The sequence below is a fragment of the Lissotriton vulgaris genome, chromosome 10 (genome assembly GCF_964263255.1).
Source record: "Lissotriton vulgaris chromosome 10, aLisVul1.2, whole genome shotgun sequence".
Taxonomy (NCBI): Eukaryota; Metazoa; Chordata; class Amphibia; order Caudata; family Salamandridae; genus Lissotriton; species Lissotriton vulgaris.
The window spans coordinates 1,047,677,011-1,047,699,113 of NC_141698.1; the positions used below are offsets into that span (position 1 = coordinate 1,047,677,011).

Here is a 22,103-nt window from a genome sequence, read left to right on the forward strand (position 1 = left end):
TCTTTCAGGTATTTGGGACCAGACCCATAGATGCATTTATGCATGATGCAGCAGAGTTTTAAATTTACCCGCTGTTGCACTGGAAGCCAGTGAAGGTGGGAAAGGAGAGGACGGGAGGGGGTACGGGGAGGGGCATTCAGGATAAGTCTTGCCGCGGTGTTCTGCACCACCTGCAGTCTGCGCAGTTGTTCCTGGTTGGCAGAAATGAGTAGACTATTACAATAGTCTACCCGTCCAAACTATTTCCAGTTATCCTTAGCTGTCAATTAGGTTAACTCATTTGCTCACTGGTGATTTGCAGTAAGAAGCCCTGCCAAACTCAAGTCTCTGAAAGCCAGTTCAAAGTGAACTATATTTGTAAGAGCTAACTTTGTATTAACTCCCTTAAAACCAGATAATTTTTCACACCAATATGAGGGCACAAGAGACGGTGAAAGTAAAAATACATTTGAAAAAAATGGTCATACATGTATATGAAGTTATGCAAGGTTTAAAAATATATCACAGGCTTACTTTTACTATGACATTATTCATAAATTAACACCTTAAAATTCTGATTCGTCTAAATTTACAATAGGTCTTACTTCTCTCAGAAAAAAATTATTAGCACTTCATTAGTGACCAAAACAAACATCACAATTAAGACACAGTATTTGTGTAATGAATTTAAAATTTCACATTTAAAATCCATATTTCATTACATGGATGGGGAAAACTGGGCCTAGTGTAAATGGATGGGTAAGAGATGTGAGCAAATGGGCGACTGCGTAGGAAGAACACCTCCTTAAATGCAGACATGATGATAAGGTGGAAGAAGATCTGCAACATTGGGATGATCTGCTGAATACGTTTCTGGGCTGGGAAGGAAGATCACAGGAGGTCTCCACTGAAGATGAGGAATTGGCACATGCAGCTACGGACCATGATACTTCAACAGTACCCTGAAAGGAGAGTTGTGGGATGGGATGATTAAGTTTTCCTTTTCTACTTCTGTGGGACTTGACAGACTAATATGTCAAAGGTTGGGGCAGGCCAGTAGTTATGGGTTACCTTTTTTTCTATTGCAGTAACTTGGCTATAAACAATAAAAATGTCTTTAAAAAAATACATATTTCAGAATATATGTATTTTCAACACTAAAGGTCCGAAACAACAATTGTTTTAGAAATTTCTTCGCATTCATGATGTGGGTATGAGCAAGTTAGACTGTGACGTGAACATTGTTTCTTATATCTTGACAGAAATATTTTACTTTGCTTTTATTTTAGAGGCACTACACCCATACGATTTCAAACATTTGATTTTGAATCCGCCTGTCACTTGCGAGTTTGATTTTTTCATCATCAATTTTACCCCAGGAAAGTGACATCATATTTTACATGATTTTCCCCCACTGGTTCTACTTCCCTCTGTTTCCTCCAATCGCCACAACCTGTTACATTTATACTTCAATTTCTGTAATCTCAGATCTTGCGAGACTACTGGTCAAAAGGCGGCATGTTTAAATAAACATATATTCATTAAGCTTTAGGCCGGCTGATTGCCCCGAAGTGGTTGATCCTCTGGTCCAGCTTCATTTTGAGGTTTCCTGTTTTCTGGATTGCCAGTATTCGTCCTCCACAGTAGGACATTCTCTTTCCTCCAGAGGAAAACAAAATCAATCAGAAACACGAAACTTGCCAAGAAACCAAATGCCTACAAGAAACAGAAAGAAGACATTTGTAAACATGCATAATACTTATTTTTGGTGTAGAAGGTCAAGAGCTTTGCGGGTTAGAAACATTTTGCTGACAATCGATTACCAGTATCCCCTGCGGTACAGATAGAGCGATCATGCATTTCTCACATTTATTAAGACTAGTAGGCTTCAAATAAATGAGAGCAATGATATCAAAAGCAACAGCATCCATTGTTTGCACCCTAGAGCAAAATATTAACTTGATGGCAGCTATGATGGAGATTGGAATATCGTGATAACAATACTATTTTTTAACACCAGCAAGTAACACTGCAAAAGAACCCATACAGTTCAACCCTCTGAACAAGCTGAGCACTATCAAAAGAAAATTAAAGAGGAAACCATTGGTGAATACTAGCCCCTGTGGTGCATCACCCAATCATCTAGAATCAATAAAGTCAGTCCTAAAAGGGCCATTAGAGCTCTTTTTTATGAGCACCACTACACTCCAATGTTCTTTACACAGCTGAGCCTTTACGCAATTGAGCCTTCAAGTCCAAGCCATACTTTTGTACAGCTGAAGTATACAAAAAAAGTGATGGATGGAATGCCTGAATTAATCTCCCCCAATAGTAATGGCTTGGGGCCCACATCCCAGTCCATTGTTACTTCAGTGTATTCTAAGAAGGACACTCTAAGAGGGATGGGTATGCCCAGACCCAGATCCTGTACAGAATGTGCCACTGGAACCAAACTATACCCGACCGATGAGTCCTCATAAGGGTGAAACCGGTCTTGGGTTGTTTGTGTTCTATTTCAGGAAGAAGCTTTGCCTGGCAATTTAGGATGGACTGTTACTTCGTTTTGAAGCAGGGTCAAGAGCCAGAGCATGGCTACGCTGAACTTTTCAATCAGACATGGCATAGCTGAAGACCCTGGAAACTTGAGTTGTGCCGGAACCAGCTGCGGTATCGGCTCTGAAGTCGTCCAACTTCGGGAGGAAGATCGAGCACGGTGGCGCCACCCTCGAGATTGCTCAGGCGAATGCAACTGGCACGAGGGAGCGGAATCCTGCTGCAATTTCTTCTGTTTCTTATGCTTACCGGAGAACTTAGAGCATGACGAAGACCGGCTTCTGGAGCAGGTCAGCTGGGAAGGGGAACAGGACCAAGATCGAACCTTCGATATAGACCATGACTTGAAACTGTTGGGGTGGTGTCTTCTTGTATTTGACTTTGCAAAGTTTTGCCTTTTCGGATGGCCGTGAAGTTGTGGCTCGACCCCTCGCATCACAGGCATACCTAATGGGGATCCATCACAGACATATGTCTGTGACAGTCCTAAAGGGCTTAAAACTTGTAGATTTAGGAGATGACTTCCCTTGCACACTGAATACAATTCTGGGAAATATCGAGTTAAGTGTGAGAGGCGATAAAGAAGCTTCAGATTAGCATCTTGTGGCATAGAAAGAAACAAACTGATGTCAGTTCGCAGTAGTGCCCATATAGGCTCCACACATAATTGCCAGAGCAGAATGGTGTCAGTGGAGAGCCGCATGGAGCCACCTACCAACATACAGAAGTACTGCTGAAAAGTTTGCAGATCCAGTCTGACACCGGGGTGTATTCAAAAGGTGCAGATAATCAAAATGCCCATTTGATGAACCGGACAGTCAAGGCAATAGTGCTTTGTGAATGTGAGCACTGAAGCCCATATCGCAGCCTAACAAGACGTCCAGGACAGGCACTCCGTGTGCTAGAGCAGCAGTTGCAGCGGCCTTGGCTCAAGTGGAATGAACCCTTAATCCTTCAGGTGGTCGCTTCATACATAGCTAGTCCTATTCGTCTAGAGATGTTTTTTTCTGCACTCCTTTGCTCCCAAGAAGCCAACAAAGAGCTGACCGACCACCCACCTGATTTTAGGCAGTAGGCGGGGCAAAAGAAGTCAGAAGGGTATTAGCCTACATGACGTGGAAAGGTGTTCCAACCTTTGGCAGAAATTCAGCTTGGGTTATCAACCCCAATTTTTCTAGAAGGAATATAATGTTATGCAAAAGGAGGGTGGGAGCACACTGCCTCACATCCCAGCACTCAGTTCGCCCCAATGCACATTGGTAAAGGCAGTGCATGATAGCATGGCTTGTGGCATCATAAATTGCTCCATCAGAAACTAAGTTGTAGAGCTTTATGAAATTACATCATAGAGGGTGATTTAAACAAAGAAGGCGGATCTAGCAACCTCTCAAAAAGCCAAAAAAGCTGACAATAGCCTTTAACTGTGCCCAAGGCAAATCCTTGCTGAGCCAAAGCCAAAACATGCAACACTTCAAAGAGCTTTCCTTGTAGAAAGGTGAAAGGTGAAAGGGGCCACACAAAGCCACAAACTTGTCCCAGCTCCAGGCATACACTGTTTTCATTGATAGGTGCCTGGCTGAAAGAATATCAACAACTTCAGGAAGAAGATCAAAGGAGACTAGCTGTTGCCACTAAATCCCCAAGCACGTTGGTGCAGAATTCGCAAGTTGCAGGACCCTAACCTGTTGTTTTGACAGTAGATCCTCCCAAAGCGGCATAGGCTCATGTTGAGAAGTTCTGGATACCATACCCTCTTGGACTAATGGGGTGCCCTAGGTTAACTTGTACTCGGTCAGTCTTGATATTATTCCAAACTCGAGCCAATTGCGGTAGAGGAAGAATGTCCTACCAGAATCCAGACCTCCACTCTATGCAGACTGTGCCTTCGAGAGAGAGCCTTCTTGGGAACTCTGACGTGCAAAAAAAGCTGACATGAGCAAAAAGATTGAGTCAGGGTCACCATCTCTGGGTGTAACTGTCATTCGTGATGCATTAGGCATCGGTACCCGAGTGGGTTCGCCACCAGATGGTTCAGGACCAGAGAAAAGCCACGGCCAGTCAACCACTTTCAAAGTCGCAGAGGCTCTTGGCACATGACCCAATACCCCACTCCACCCTTGCTTGTTGTAGTACCATATGGTGGTAGTGTTGTCTGCAAGAACCTCTACCAGTCTTGATGGATCAAAGGAAGGCCTTCAACTCGAAGTGGATCACCTGCAACTCCAACAAACTGATGAGGTGGCGGGTTTCGTCACAGATCAGAGTCCTCTGATCTCCCCCTCTCCCAGATAGCCTCTCCAGTCCACTAGTAAAGCATCCAGAGGAATCTGCCACTGGCCTAATTGTGGTGAAACTGTTACCGCTTCAGATCTTTTTGCTATCTCCTGTGAAAACTGAACGGAATCTGAAAGGTCCCCCTGGTGCGGTGGCCACGGGCATTGCAGAGCCCAGGTGTGATGGTTGACCAGAGAGAGAGACCAATGATCCCAGCAGCCTCAATGCCAAATCCTCAGTGAGATTAGGGGGTGAGGTGGGGGAGTTCTCAAGGTATGGCAATAGTTGTACACCCAACACTCGAAGTTATGCCGCAACCACGACCATCACTTTTGTGAACAACTGAGAGAGACTGGAAAGGCCAAAGGAAGCACCACAAACTGAAAATGCTGATGGCTCACTGTGAACAGGATGGTGCTGAAAGGGTTGAGATCTAAAATAGGAAGAAGGCTTCCATCCTTCTTCAGCACAAGCAAGTAGCAGCAGACAGCCCCAACACACCATGGCATAGCTCTCCTTAAAGCAATTCAGGATTGAGACTGCTTACTCACCAAAGAGGTGAGAGCCTGCAAATGGCATGCCCATTAAACATGCCTGGAAATCTCAGGGAAGACCGTAGACCTCATCCAGGCATGGCACACAAGCACCACACTCGCACCCACAGTCTGGCCCACGCAGTCAGTTGTGTAGAAAATACAGCTAATAACACATCTTGCTGCCTCTTGGCTGACTTGCATTGTTTGGGTTAAAGATGCTCATAGGTCCTTTAAAGACGCTGGCAGTATTTGACCAAACATATTCGATACTGCATGACTGTAGCGGCCCAATAGGCAGCTGGCATTGATGGAGTATGAAGCAAGACTAGCAGACGAGAACATGCATTTGCCAAAGGTCTCCATGCATATAGACTCGCAGTCAAGAGGAGCGGTAGGGATGACTCTGCCGGTGAACGCCTGGTCCACCAGACTCTCTGGCATAGGGTGTTGGGTTAAGAAGTCATGATCGCCGAGCCGGTCAGTGGTGCTGAAGACCTGCCTGCCAGTCGACTGGGGGCTTGGAGCATGGCTTTGCCCAAGCGGGTATCTACTTTGGCCCCACTGAATGGAAAGAGAGTTTCAGTAGGTACCCGTCCGGGGAAGGACTTTCAGGCAGCAGGCAGGCTTCCCAAATGGTTTTGTGTCTTTTCATAGAATACAAACTCACTGAGTTTCATGTTCATTGTGTTTCATTCATTGATAGGTCCTGGCCAATTATAAGTTAAGCTATTTCCCTTTTTTTAAGCAGTGAAAATGCTAGACTGATTTGTGCATTTGAAAAAGCATTATTTTTTTCACAGATGCCATCATTTTTCTTATGAGTTGAAACATGGTACAATGGGAAATACATTCTTAAAATGGCCGTGAGTATAAAACGCTGCAAGTATACATTTACTGCAGAACTTAGAACGATTGCGGACTTACTCCTTATTATTAGTTGCAATATTAAAAGTAAAGGAAATGGTACCATAAGTATTAATAATAGTAGCTGTACCATGAGTATTGCTCATAGTTCTGGTACTTGAAGGTGTATTAGTTTTGCAAGAGGTGCAATATTTTATTGCTCATATTTTTTTGAAATGGGATTTTGGGAAATTGAAAATGCCTTCAAATGTTTATGTACTTTTTGACGAGAAGGGATTAGATGAGACTAAGCCCACGAGTTTGGTAGTAGTAGAATCTGGACACTAGCAGGTAACAGATCTGCTCAGGTTCTGTACCCACTGTCTAGGTGGGCGAATGCCAACTCCTCCGGAACCAGGTGCTTAGGGCGATGATGGAAAGGAGGGGTGCAGAATCTTCCCTCTCTCCATCGGCAGGAGACCCCCTCCAGTAAGAGAAGCAGGTCCCTTTAAGCAGTCCCTGCTTTATATAAATATGAATGTTTAGAACCGCATTAATTCTCTGGAGGACCTGATGCTTAGCACCACCCACTGTCCATGCCAACCCTGACAAATATGAACCATCTCAAAATACAAGTGTGACATTTTAGAATACTCAAGCTGTGCGGATCACCTGGAGTCGCTAGATTATTATTGCTTTCCAAGTATAATGAACATCAACAGTGAGCTCTACTCAAAGTTAGATAGAAAGCACCACCATGTCGTTGACTGTCATAATAAATTCTGGTGCTAGCACTGGCAAACACCAGCACAAATTAAGCACTTGTCAACAGTAGATGGTGTTGACCTGAGAACCAAACCTAGTGGTCCCAAGTTGTAGTCACCAGTGTGAGACAGCACCCTTGGGGGCCCCATATCTTCTGCGGAATATTTTGCATCAAGGCATATATCAATGCCACTGACATGAGGGCGTTGCTCAAGGATCCAGACTTTTTGGCCTAGATTCTTGGGTTAAGTTGCCTGGATTGATTGGGTGCACAATGGAGTTTGGAACAAAAGAGAAACTAGCAGCAACTGGGTTTCAGGAAGCTGGCAAAGACTTGACTGGTCCCAAAACCGAGTGAATCTCCCATCCCTTAAGTAAACGGAGACATCTGTTCAGGTTGTCTACACTAGTGCGATCAATGCCTGTATTGTCGGAGACCAGAAGGAACCCTGATTGCCCACTCCGATACGTCTACTGCCAGCCAGCAGAGTAGCAGGGAGGGTGTGACTTCATAATTTCAGTCATAGAGGTAGAATAGAGCAGGAACTGAGCTCTATACCCCAGTGCACACTCCAGACTTACTTGAGCGAACTATGGGTCTAATTTATATTTCGGTGGACGGGATACTCCATCACAAACGTGACGGGTATCCCGTTGGCTGTATTACAAGTGCCGTTTGACATAATGGACTTGTAATACGATGTTAGAATATAAGTTATCTTTGAGATGAAGTATCCTGCCTAAATGTAAATCAGGCCCTATGTCTCCTTAATTGCAGCCATACACCAACCCTTACTCAACATCTTGGCGTGCACTTCACTTTGAAATTTGCATAGCACTTCAGACCACTGGTGCAGACCCTAACCACTATTTTGATGAGTCGAGTAGCGCAAGGGCTGGAGGGGCACTGTAACTGTGCCTCTGCAGTCTTGGTGCACAGCTAATATGTAATATTGATGCAGGAGAGTGTAAACCATATAGTGCTGTACTTGATCATACAAACCATGCTCAGTAAGCCTTCACGGTAGGGTGAATTTGGAAAAGCGTATAGGACATGCACTTGTTGAGAAGTGATCTTGCTTGGGTGGCAGGCGCAAGTGCTTAGAAATAGCCAGGTCTTTTCAGCTAAAAAGGAATCCTGGTGCTTAGGAAGGTTTTTTATTCTTGTTGGGAGAATGTTGCTTATCTTTGCTGCCTACACTACAATGGGGCCCCATCAATGCAGGTGTTTCTGAACCTTAAAAAATTAAATTCGGAAGACGGGCCAGTCAAACTACGTAAAGTTCCTTACTGTGTGGTAGGTTCAAAGTTTATGTTGCAGGAAGGCGAGTCCCACACTATGGAAAGGTCTATGAGCAAAGCAGACTGTATTGTAGGAGGCTTATATTGCAGCGGGAAGCCAGTTAAGAACTAGAAATGTTGGGTTCCAATGATCACGACCCACTGATGTAGTCGAAGCAGAAGACGACTGAAGCAATGGAGGCCTGTACGCGCAGGGGAAATCGCAGGTTAAGTAGAATTTGGCAAAAAGCCCCTAAGGTGAAGGAGGATATGGTCACTGCATTTATCGTGGGTACAAGGGAAAGGGTGGGGGTACAAGGGAAAGGGTGGAGTCTATGATTTACCCAAAGATCTTTACGTTGATGGCAGGAATGGGTGGATATGCTGAATTTGCTGGGCCAGATGACAGTCGGGTTGGTGCCAGAACCAGCTTCCACAATTGAGCACTTCTCTTTTGAAACAGAGCTCAAGGAGACTGCATGGCATCCAAAGGAGTACTGCAAAGTGGCAAGGCACAAGTGCACTGCACTCCAGATGATCTGGGTGTCATTACCATAGTTGTTCCTGTTGAAGATGAAAGAATAGCATCATGACAGTACGGCATGAATCCCATCAGATTTGGACTGATACAGAACATCTTCCTTCTCTTGTCAAGATGTTGCTTCAGGAATCTTTGGATGAAAGGAGCATGAAAGGAGATGGGGGATCTAAGGGTTTAATCCAGATGACACCCAGTGATGTGGGACAGGGGCTTGTTGAGGCCCTGAAAGCTAGTCATACTGGGAGCTGACAGATGTTTGAGGAATGTGTTGTCTGGTCGCTGGTCTTAAGTGGAGTCTAGCTGTGTTCCTCTGGACCAACAGAAGTACTGATTTGGAGATGTGCGGGTGTGGGCGAAGGACAATGTAGAGTTAGTTAAAGTTCATGGAGAGAAATGAGAGGGCGGCTGATGAGGTGGTGAATACAAGCTTTGGTGGCTGGTTGCTCACATCGTTTATAAGAGGTGTGTAATCAAAGTAAAAACACTGATTTGTTCTACAGTTACCACTATTTAGCTGGTTTCATCCATTCACTCACTCATTCATCCACCAGGCAGCTCTCACCATCCAGCTGTCCAAATTATTCACAAGGGGACTTCCCGCTACATGTGTGTAAGTGTTTGCTCTAAATCCTTTAATGCACTGCCTGCGCGCCTTAACGCCAGCTCTTGGACTGAGGGAGCGGTTATCTCACAACCATGCTGTAAGAAGCCAATACTTCAGGATTCCAAAGGAAACATTTGTGGTTGGTGTTTATAAATGGTGCCATGGATTGCGAACACTGTTCAATACTTACAATAGAGACGTTTTCAAGCGTTGTGCGGTAGTTGTCAGCAGCAAATACAATAGAAGCCAGTAGGAAGAAACCGCCAACAATCAGAGTGAAAAAGGAGTCCTGGTAGGGAAACAGAGAAAATCGAAGGAACACACATTCAACTACAAATATATATAGCAAGCAACAGAGCAAACTCACAACAATTCTGAATGCTCTAGAGGTACAATCAAAGTGGGGCACGAGCCAAACTCTTCAAAGTCTTTCAATGTAGGAGCTCAGTTTTTAGGGCTCGCACCCTGCGTTGCACTGCGTAGCAGTGCTTCGCAGCGCAAGCGCATTTTGTAATTGAAAAACGGGGTTTGTAAGCTGCCCTAGGAATCACACACGCTCGTGCGTGTGCTTTTCCTTCTGTGGGCAGCTATTGGCCTTTGCGTGCGTCTTTTAATGAAAGACTGCACGCAATAGGCCACAGGCGGGCGCATTGCTCCGCTCATGGCCTATTGGTGTCTATTACGCGCTTGGTGCGCGTAATAGACACCAATAGGCCGTGTCGTGTGTCACAGTGGGGCGCGCGCACCACTCGCACTATTCGCGGGCTTGTTTATAATAGCGATCGCTTTCACTTGTTTTTTTTTATTATGAGACAAGACTGACCGCATTTTACACCTGACACGGGATGATTTCAGCTTTCTGCACATATCTCTCCCCAGAAATTCTGGGCGCTAGTAATTTTGGTAGTAAAGGGGGCGGATGTACAAGAAAATAAAGGTGATTTGACCAGGATCACAGAACTTTGTCTAATGAGGAAGCCAAGATTAGAACTAGAGTCTTTTGATTCCTTAGAGTCTTTCCCCGTTTTACTATGGAAAATCTATCAACCGCACCCCGCAAGTCAGAGCACTTACCCCTCTCTACAAAAACATTACATTGAAATCTTAAAGTTTCACAAACAAAGTAAATATGGCATAAATGGGAAACAGTCCCTACTATCCTCCTTGTGCTGGCACTGCCACACACTCTCCAATCCCGACCATGAATGACAGGCGCTTCTGCTGCAACACTTTTGTGCAACCTAGCCTGCTGTGAAGGCCTCCTGTGTTTGGTCGGTTACCCAAGATGAAGGTCGTGATTGGCGATGACTGCCTGCAAGCAGGTTGACTAGCACCCGGCTTGCTGACCTTTTCTGCTTTCACTGTTAAATCAAGAAGTGAACTGTGCTACTTAAAGTGCCAGCGCAGCATTTCACAACCCCTGCAGATGCACCGGGCTGGAGCTGCACAGACCGCAGAGATCGAGCAGGGATGTGGCAGCGAGAGCATCAAGTTTTACAGTCTCGTGAGTAAGCAGCCCAGGCTTCACTTTGCATTGTGGGACTTGTAGTCCTGATTATCCCAATAGAAAGTCAGGACGACAAATCCTAGAATACAAAGCAAAAACCCGCACTGGGTTCTCTTTTATTCATCCCATAACATAATGCATCCACATACTTCACAGGAGGCACTTTTTAAACGTGTACCTCTCTCCAAAAAGTGCTCGCTTTGCATTCACCTTAATGTGATCACCTCCTTCAAAATGCCTTCACTTGTATTTTTGAGTCAAGAGGTACCCTATCCCTGTTCTCAGAAATGTCAGACTCACTGATGCAAAAGGAGAGTCTCTTACTGCAAATGCAGCGTGTCTTACTACGAAAGTAAGAGCGAGACACACACAAAAGGAACAACTCCTTCCTAGCGGGATAAGAAGGGCAGAGGAGCCGGTGCTCGGCATCCACTCTAGAAGCCGTTATGTCTTTCTGGGTCTACAGACAGCCACCATATGCGCCTCCGCCCCGCACGCGCTTCTGCTGCCCACCTTGTGCCGAGCTTCCGGCGCCACGAGCAGTTTGTTTAATTCAGTATCCTATTGGATAGCCTTATTTCCATAACAAATTCACAACCTGCCGTAACATCAGCCCCCTCATTGATTACTGGTAATTAGATACGGATTCTCCAACAACTTCATCCCTTATGATGTATGTCCCCCCTGACAGTCACCATTACACATTAGCATTTTTCCAGTGCATTCAATACATCATATCCAGCCGCTATTTATTTTTTCAGTGGGCGGGAATATATTTTAAATAAAATATTAGCAATCCATTGCGGAGATTTATGCGTTCTGAAGTGCCTGGAATCTTCTGCCGAGCTTTGAATTACTTCATTATTTACTTGTGCGTCTTCGCTTCACAGTTTGATTGGATTTTAATGGAGTGGGCTCCTCTCCAGGGGAGTCCACACTAGACCAGACACGAGAGTACCTGCAGGGGGAAACAAAATGGCGACTCCTTCCTAATAGTACCTCAGAAATGGGGTGCTGCGCCTTCGGGCGTGGCACACTTTGGGCCTGGGACCTTTTCTTAAACACAGTTTTTTTAAAGAAAGGGGCGCAACCTTCATTCATGTGAAAGTGCGGCATGAGGGCTTTAACAACAAAAGAAAATTTGCAATACCATAGGTCTTCCATTTGTGAGAGTTTACGCTTTTGTCATTCACAATGCTAATAGCTCTCATAAATGCGAGACCTATTGCATTGCAAATGCTTGTTTAAATAGATACTTTCAAGTGCTAGATTTTAAGTTCTGTGACAAACAACTGGCAAACGTATAAGATTTTAACTTATCCAATAAAGAACTAGCAAACGTAATTCGGGTTAGGAAATTACAATCCACTTAGGCTCACAGCTCTCTACACTGACCAGCCGATTTCTGTTCCTGACAAACATTTTATTTCTAATGTGTTTACACAGGCCAATGACAGGTCAGCCATGTTTTAGGCTGATGGTAGGTGAGAGTGTATAGGATTCACAATTCCTTGATAGTAATGTATCACAACTTTGTGATGTAGTATTGAGAGAAGCTTGTTTGAAGAAGATACCTAAGAAACTTTTGGATTAATCATTTGCTGTTGTTAGTTCTTCATGCTTTGTGTTTTTACTTTGAAGGGGGATATAGGTTTGTTAGTATTGGATGTTAGGTTTGTTATTTGTGTGAATGAGGTTGTATTTATCCTTGTTATTGCCATCTGTTCGTGCTTGATCGAGGATGGCTGTTCCAGTGTTTGGTATGTTTCTTCTACTGTGATGAATATAGTTAAAAAAGAGGGGAGACGTGTGGTATAGTTGTACCTATGGGAATGTAGGCTGGTGGCACACTGATGACGTGTGCATTCTAGAAGGGAGAGTGAGGAGCAGTTGGGAACTGGTCATGTATCTTGGGCTCCATACACATATATAAAGTGTGTTTATAGTGTCATAAACCTCTTCTGGTAATTCGCTGAAGAACCAGTGTTTCCTTCACTGCACCAGGTCTGATCTTTAGGCTATCCGCAAAAGATACATTTAGATACAATTGATCTGAAAGCGATCAAATTCAGTGATTATCCTGAAAATCTGTAGTAACTTTGGCACTACAGGACCAATGTTGGGCAACCCGGTTATTATACTAGGGGCGGCGCGCCCCTTTCAGTGATGGTGGAAATGGAGAGGCAAGATGGCCTCCAGGAACCTATACATGTAGCAGGAGTCATACAGATAAACCTGCAGTGCCTACACTAACTACAGTCTTGCACTTTTAGGATTAACAGCACAATTAATACGCAGGTTAAGTTCATCAGCCGGAAGCTACGGAGTCCTGAGTAACAATATGAAAAGTAGGCGAGTATTGTAGTGTCTACAGGGGGTTGAGGACACCATTTTTACGCTCCCAGAAACTTCTCTTCTTCATCCTCTGACCTAGAGATTGTCTGACTGGGTAAGGATACTACTAGCAGTTTGTTTCTTGGGCCTTAAATTCCGGTTGTGATATACAACAGCTGAATATTTGAAATTGGGAGGGAAAATTCGGAATGTCACAAACGGTCAACGATTATTATTCAAAAAGCTTCTATGGCAACATGCAGAATAAACGTCATATGTTACAGGACTCACATACAATTCCTGTAACATAATACATGTACTATATTTATCAGAATGGCGATTTTATCACTACTCGCGACATAAAATTGAAGAGATCTTTTTCATATCTTTGCAGATGAATAGACGTCTCTTCCTATCAGTGTGCACAATTTTCCAGTACACAGATGTGGCTGGATAGTTTAATGTATGAAGATGCTGACATGGTAGGAATTCACAGAACTACTCTTCCATTCATGGTGACTGCACTCATGTTGATTACTGGTTGATATTACAATTGGCAACATAGTGGGCCACACTAGTTGCAATTTTTCCTAGACAAGAGCACGGGGGGCAGCGCAAGCCGTGACATCACATTGAGACATCGCGCAGGAGGCATGAGGACAGATTACTACACACTCAGACCACCTGCCAATAGTTTCATGCTTAAGATTTCACGTATTGTGTCTGCTATTCGTTTCTGGAGATTTAAAAGTGATAGTTATTTTCTTTACACTGGATGGTCCCTTTAACCCGTTGGCTGCTGCCGTCGGCCATTGGACGACGGCAGCACTACCTCGCTGGTGCTGCTGTCGGCCAAAAAGTGGAAGCAGCCAACGGGTTAAAAACTGGTGGGACAATAATAAAACACAAATGACACCAGAGTTAAAGATGGGATCCAACAAGGGCTGGCAGATTCTGAATAACAGAAGGTGCAAAAGATCAATTCTTGGATCACGTTACTAGGACACAATGGCATGGGCAAAGGGAAAAGACTTATAGGGCTCTAGCCTGGCTGGATAGGGGCAAAAGGCACTAAAACAATGTTTCTAACTTCGGGCTAAGGCAAAACTTTTTCACTCTTTGTTTATGAATTTTCCATACATGCAAGAATATTTAAATATGACCATAGTAACTTCAAACATTTAGGCAACAACGTTTTTAAGTGGGTTATAGCCTCTGAAGATAGAAGTAAGTTTGAATACTGTGTAAACGGGGTGAATTAGGGAGGGGTGGACATTTACAGTTTCATTTGAGTTGTACAGAAGATTTCATGACTTGCGACGTTCAGTAATATTCCCCATGATTGTAAAAAACTCAGAAAGTATCAGGATTACATCAGAGTAGCATGGATTCATGACATCAATGCACAGCACCTTCGAAGTTGATATCAGTAAAGTGTATTGTTGATGCAATCAGGGAATTTGCTGGCAGTAAGGCCCTAGGCACAGATGGCCTTACCGAAGAATTCCTTAAAGATCACTCAAAGAGTCTAGCTCCATCCTCTGTTGGAAGTTGCCCTGGTGACTGCCTCTGACATGCACAGAAACATTAATATGGTTCTTCTTATGTTCAAGAGGCAAAGTCGGAATGCTCTTGCTTATAACTACTATCGTTGTTTAATTCTGAGAACCAGATCGAAACTGATTACACATCTCTTACAACCTGCTTGGTCCCAAATGGCAAGTTCATTCACCCTACACACCTCTATTAGAGTAACTGTACCCCATATTACACAAAAGTAGAATACTGGGGCCAAACACAAAATTTTGGTTTTGTTTACATTTATCTGGATCCATTAGCCTGACAATAAACGCCAATCTCATTGAGGTAGGATCCATGTATTGTAGGCTAACGTCGGGGAAGAGAATAACTGACTGATAGTAATGACATTATCATCAACCGAGGGGCAGGCCATCACTTTAGCATTACAATCACCACTCATGATAGTTGAATAAATCTCCATTTCACTCTCAAGGAGGCTCATTATACCATCCGGTCTCGCTAAGATACTTTTCTTGTCTATAGAAAGGAAGAAGTAAATATAAACTTGAAATAGGCAACAAGGTCCAACCATGGCCAACCGTGGTGGTGATGTTGTCAATTTCCCAAATAGTCAATGTATTTTGCTACGATCGTAGCTCCTACGGTGTACCATTCTCCAGAGATCACTGTTATAAGGCCATGTAATCATACAAAGGTGAAAAGTATTGGCCTTGCTCATGGTCTTATTTATTTTTACCAAAATTGAGCAAAACTTCAGAGACACGTGTACAACAACCACTACTGTCACATTCTTTTATATTTAGCAAAGGAACAGTTCTCTAGTCACGCCTTCCCTTTCGCTGCCAAGGCAAAGCTTAGATTGCTTGAAAATGAATTTTCCTTGGTTTACTAATTAACCAGGATTTAGACGTCCACGGAGTACAATATAATTCTTGGTGGTCACTGAGCATGTTGTATGTGGGTGAAGCGACAATCTGGTTACTCTTTAACTACTCATTGACACGTGAGGCCTAAAGTAGTCAACTATCATAAGCAGGCGAAACTGTACTAAAGTGCTGGGACTAGAAACACAGATGGCAAAATAATAAATGAAAATCAACAAGTGGAAGATGCTTGATTATGTCACCTACTGAATTTTACAAAATAAAAAAAGGGTCTGTCCGTTAAGTCCAGTTGGGGATGGGGACTAATAGTAAGAGAAACAATTCCCTAATTAGCCATTATTTTAAATAAATAAACCTTTTTAACATTCTAGAACTTGGACATACCTTTTGCAACAGTGTTATTAATTTTTTTAATCATATTTATCATTGCTTCAGAACACTGTCTCATACATTCTTAACATGTACGCTCTGGGAAATCATTCAAAACCAATTGTATTCACAATATTATTCTCAACACCCAAGTACCACTCATATAGTGATATATATGACAGTTACACTATAAACTTACTATAGTGATATGTGTGACAGCATGACAGTTACTTTATAAACTTACTATAGTGACAGTTACATTATAAACTTACTATAGTGATGTGTGACAGTTACACTATAAACTTACTATAGTGATGTGTGTGATAGTATGACAGTTACATTATAAACTTACTATAGTGACAGTATGACAGTTACATTATAAACTTACTATAGGGATATGTGTGACAGTATGAGTTACATTATACATTTACTATGGTGATATGTGTGACAGTATGACAGTTACATTATAAACTTACTATAGTGACAGTATGACAGTTACATTATAAACTTACTATAGGGATATGTGTGACAGAATGAGTTACATTATACATTTACTATAGTGATATGTGTGACAGTATGACAGTTACATTATAAACTTACTATAGTGACAGTATGACAGTTACATTATAAACTTACTATAGGGATATGTGTGACAGAATGAGTTACATTATACATTTACTATAGTGATATGTGTGACAGTATGACAGTTACATTATAAACTTACTATAGTGATAGTATGAGAGTTACATTATAAACTTACTATAGTGATATGTGTGACAGTAGGACTGTTACACTATAAACTTACTATAGTAATAAGTGTGACAGTATGACAGTTACATTATAAACTTACTATAGTGATGTGTGACAGTATGACAGTTACATTATAAACTTACTATAGTGATATGTGTGACAATATGACAGTTACATTATAAACTTACTATTGTGATATGTGTGAAAGTATGACAGTTACATTATAAACTACCTATAGTGACAGTATGACAGTTACATTATAAACTTACTATAGTGATGTGTGACAGTATGAGTTACATTATAAACTTACTACATTGATATGTGTGACAGTATGACAGTTACATTATAAACTTACTATGGTGATATGTGTGACAATATGACAGTTACATTATAAACTTACTATTGTGATATGTGTGAAAGTATGACAGTTACATTATAAACTACCTATAGTGACAGTATGACAGTTACATTATAAACTTACTATAGTGATGTGTGACAGTATGACAGTTACATTATAAACTTACTACAGTGATATGTGTGAAAGTATGACAGTTACATTATAAACTTACTATAGTGATATGTGTGACAGTATGACGGTTACATTATAAACTTACTATAGTGATATGTGTGACAGTCTGACATTTACATTATAAACTTACTACAAACAAAATGTTAAAATTGGGATCATGTGTGTGTCCTTGTTAAAGTGAACTATAAGGTCAATCAGGCATTTAATTTCTTCTCAGGGTGCTGTGGCCATTAGTTACTAATATTAATCCATCATTCAGTGGTCACCCCAGAATTAATTCAATCATAATCTATGTGCACTCCTCACTTAACCTCGATGATGTGCGTTCCGAAAAATAAGGGAAACAAAGAGTTGAGGTCTGTATCAGGACCTGCATCCTCTTAAATACACAATCCTTTTATATAAATTAAATGGTACATAATCAATAGAGGCATTCCACTTTGATTTTAGATGTGTACTTGTCGTAGCCACACTCGCATTTCAAGGCAATCAATTATGTCATCTTTAAAGTGGGATTTCCTATGAAAAGAATACATACAGGGGGGTTGAACATTATTCGAGGCTACTATTGTGTGATATGCAAGTTACCAACCACCACTGCTAACTATTCCTCTGGCCTTTAGTAGTAAGTTTCTCATTTTCCAGCCACTCCACCGTCCCTCCCACATTTATTACTAAAATGAAGTTGTACATGTGTTGAGATTTCCACTCATTGAAGACAGGAGAGGCGGCACCGTAGACCTCTGCACATAGGAGAAGTGTGGCTCACTGGTTAGAGGAGGCAGACCCTGATGCAGAGGTCAGACCCGGGACCAGGGTTCAATTCCCGACGCAGCAGGGTCTTGAGCTCAAAATGTCCACCGACATAATTCTCGCCTCAGTGCCTACTCGAATCATGGGTTCAGACTCTGCAACTCTGGGCAATAGCTTACTTAATCTCCACTACGGCCCCACCGCAATGGGATGCCTGGTCTTCACCTTGGGGATGCCCATTAGGGGTTATCTCGCAGGGAAAGCCAGGACGGGTTCCCAAAGCAAGCGCTAAGAGACCTGTTGGTGATTTGGCGCTATATAAATCGAAATTAACATAACATAACATAACATAGGCTTGTGAATAGTATTTCTTACTACATTTCTAGTACTACTAAATGTACTACAAAATGCACCTTGTGAATAGGATCTACGATGATGAACATCCTTACTCCAGTTATTGGGTTATGTTGTCAATCAAGCCACTTGTCGTTATTGCTTTCTAACTCTAAAAATATTAAACTGCTTTCAAATGTAATAGTGAATGCAACCTTGGTGTGCATAAGGTAAGGTAAACAAGGAGGATAGGAGGGCTAACTTTAAGTTTAGAAACAAAATATACCTACCCAGAAAACACGAACCCCTTTCTTATTCACAAACTGCACTTCTATAGTTTCTACAGCTAACATGCTTTTACAATGCCAGTAGAGTAGGTCTGGCTTAAGGATGAAAGTGCATTTTGTGTCACTAATGGGTTTAAGTAGTAAATAATTCATCATAGATACATTCCGTCACTCATCTTTGAGCTCATGCCTCTATTCATCCATCCACTGCCCATTCTTGCATTTTCTTGTGACACAATCTCGATAAAAAACACACACTCAACAATATATGCAGGATAAATTAAAAGACCCTAAACCCTTGACAACTACAGTAATTAGTAAAGATTTCATGTTACAAAATACCTACTTGTAGGCTTTAATACACAGTAATAACAAATTGACAAAATACCTACCTATACAGAGAAATAGCAAGCCACACGTACATGCCTATTGGCTTTAACATATACTTTCACAATAAATATATATGAGGCCTAGTGCCTTTATCATAACATTTCATAATACGCAGATCTGACCTATCCCCATGACAATAGACTGGCTTGCCAGCATAACCAACGCAGTCCTGCTATACTGAGTATAATATTTGCCACTAGACAAAAAGTCCAATACAAGCACTCTTCTTAGTGGCAGCACACAACTTCATCTCGATCAAATCCTCAAGTCTGTAGACAACTTTTGGGGAGAGCCTAAGCCTTCCTCGGTGGTATTCTGGAAGTTATGCTCTTTTTTTGTAGTTTACATATGGTTCAGCGACAGCTGTGCTGCCAAGGCAGATCTAAAAATGCTTGTGGATTACTGTGGCTTTGGGCGTCTCATATGGCTCTCCAACAACCGACTACACTCTGAAGTCTTAAGCTAATGATGGAAAGAGAAGGGTCTCTGTGCAGCTGGCAGCAGAAAAAAACTTAAATGATCCATATAGACACTTCAAAAGTGCCATGAGCCTGTCCCTGAAAGTTCAAGCTCCATCCCGATGTAAGCTTGATACTTTACGCCTGCTTTTGAGGCTTCCCTCTGCAGCCATACTGCAGCTGGCTTATGCCTCTGCATAAACACACAAAATAATCACAGCTGAGTGGAGAGCAAGCACCTTTTCTGTGAAAGTAGGCAACTATTGCCAAATAAAAACCTGTACCCCTGTCCCTCTCTGTAGTACTCCTGAAAGCTCTTTTTCAAGTTGGTCAAATGAGGTTAGCAGCAGCTGCACTATAGAGCCAGACCTGGAAAGGATCCAAAACAGTTGTAAATGTACTCCAGCTTAGACGTGAAGCAAGTTCAGCAGCACCCGTTGCCACTCATAAGTGTGCAGCACTCTCCCATAGAATATAATTGAGGTAGGGATTTAAAATAAAACCCTTAGGAACTAATGTTAAAATAAATTACATTCAAAACTATAAATACATTTTATTTAATGTTTTAAATAAATCGTTTATAACTAAAATGTAATTATTGTATGTTAAAATATTTTGTAAAATGTGTTTATATTTAAAAAATGTATGTAACATTAATATTTAATACATGTAGATTCTTTTTACTTAAGGTGGGGATTGTAGTTTAATTTAGGTTTTAGAAAAATAATGTTATTTTAATATACTCAAAAATAATTACAACTTAAGTGAAGTTATTAATGCTGTAACATTTTTATTTTGTTCTAGATTTATAAGACTAACAAATATTTGAAAAAAAATATTTCTTTTAAATGTTTTAAAACATTTAATAACATTTGACTCCACTTTACCATAGGAAACTCTCCACCCCGGCTGCAGGGGACTCTGCTAAATGTGTTGAATGCCAAATATGGGATTAAAACCACTACTAGTAGCAACTATGCAGACGTTTTGAATGTACTTACTGACTCCACCCCTATTTCTGGGGTGGGGAGAGAGGAAATGTAAGTATACACTTTTGCGTAACTTTACACTCGTAAATGGTGATTAGCCAAAAGTAGTAACATTACTAATACTAAAAAGTGCAATAGTAAATTTATTTGTACTAAATCTCCATGTTTAGATTTACATTTGTGAATAGGATACAATGTCTACAGAAATGTTTTATTTATAGTATATGTAGAACATAGCATCTCCTGATGTAAACAACTTTACTATAGATACATATACCTGTGTGGTTTCTTTAAATGATGTAATTCTTTTAGCAGAAAGACTGACTTTTTTCTTCTTTGCCCACCATGTAAGCAGGAATGTTTGTTGTTAAATTTAGGATACAGAGGTAAACCTCAACTCCCAGGTTAAATGTCATTTTTGGTTCAAGTGCATTTTTCATGTGAGATGATGAGCAAGTGCTCCGGGGGAAAGGGATTATGGTTTCATTATATATCACAAATGGTGAATCTCAGTAACTTATATTTTTTATATCACAACTTCCCATTTGCTTAAGTTATTTCATGGGATTTTCTATGCTTTTTATAACAAACATTATTTTCTCTTCCCCGTTAAGCACACTTCCACCTTACTTTTCATCTCTTTCCATCCCTGCGTAAAGACACATCCTAACAAACAGAGAGACAAACACAATATTTACAAATATTAGAAGCTCAATATTAACAAAAAAAGGCTTATGCCATGTTACAGGTTACTTCATTACCTCAGGGAGTGGCATGGCTCTGTATCAACTGCGGTACTCATTCTATTAGATTTAAGTGCCACATTCGACACTGTGTTGCATAGCATCTTGCTTAACGCCCTTAGGTCTCTTGGGCTGGACGGCACTGCCCTATCCTGGTTTACTTCATTCCTTGATGGTGGCACTTTTCAAGTCTTTTCTGCTAAGGCATCATCTAAGATCTGCGTATCAGCACATGGAGTCCCACCGGGATCCATTTTAAGCCCCCTGCTCTTTAACACCTATGTCAGACCTCTGGCAGAGATAGTGGAAGAGGCGGGTCTTTCCCTATATTCGTATACGGATGATACGTGGATTGTCTTTTCGCTTTCCACAACTAAAGACGCTACGACATCTGCCTTTCAGCGCGGCCTAGTGGACAGAGTGGATGCGCCTTAACTTTTTTAGGTTAAATGGGGATAAGACTGAGGTCCTTATACTGGGCTAGCACAAGGACCTGTGGGGCCCTCACCATTGGCCTCAAGAAATGGGTTCCTTTCCGCGACCTTTTCCCCATGTCCGTAATCTGGGCATCATTATTGATGATATTCTCTCTATGAGACAAAAGGCGGAGAGTGTTGCTGCCATCTGTTTCACGATCTTGAGGTGGCTCGTAAGATCATTTGGATGCTTCCTGCCTCAACCCAACGCACGGTAGTCCAGGCACTCATCACCTCTCGCCTCGATTACGGCAATGTTCTCTATCTCGGTAGCTGCCAAACGGTACTGAGAAAGCTACAGGTAGGTCAGAACTCTGCAGTACGCCTTCTTTGTCAAGTTCCTAGACAGGCTTCCATCTTGCCGTATCTACGTGACCTTCACT

At 41.9% G+C, this 22,103-nt stretch overlaps 1 protein-coding gene across 1 annotated transcript in view; it reads right to left on the reverse strand.

The window, feature by feature from the left end:
* CMTM6 (CKLF like MARVEL transmembrane domain containing 6) overlaps positions 1 to 22,103 on the reverse strand; it is an 84,911-nt gene that overhangs the window by 7,089 nt on the left and 55,719 nt on the right. Inside the window, exons 3-4 of the mRNA XM_086942103.1 lie at positions 9,567 to 9,665; positions 241 to 1,695 (exon numbers count right to left, since the gene is read on the reverse strand). Of these exons, the coding sequence (XP_086798229.1) occupies positions 1,528 to 1,695; positions 9,567 to 9,665 (267 nt within the window). The 3' untranslated portion in view covers positions 241 to 1,527. The remainder of the gene's footprint in view (positions 1 to 240; positions 1,696 to 9,566; positions 9,666 to 22,103) is intronic.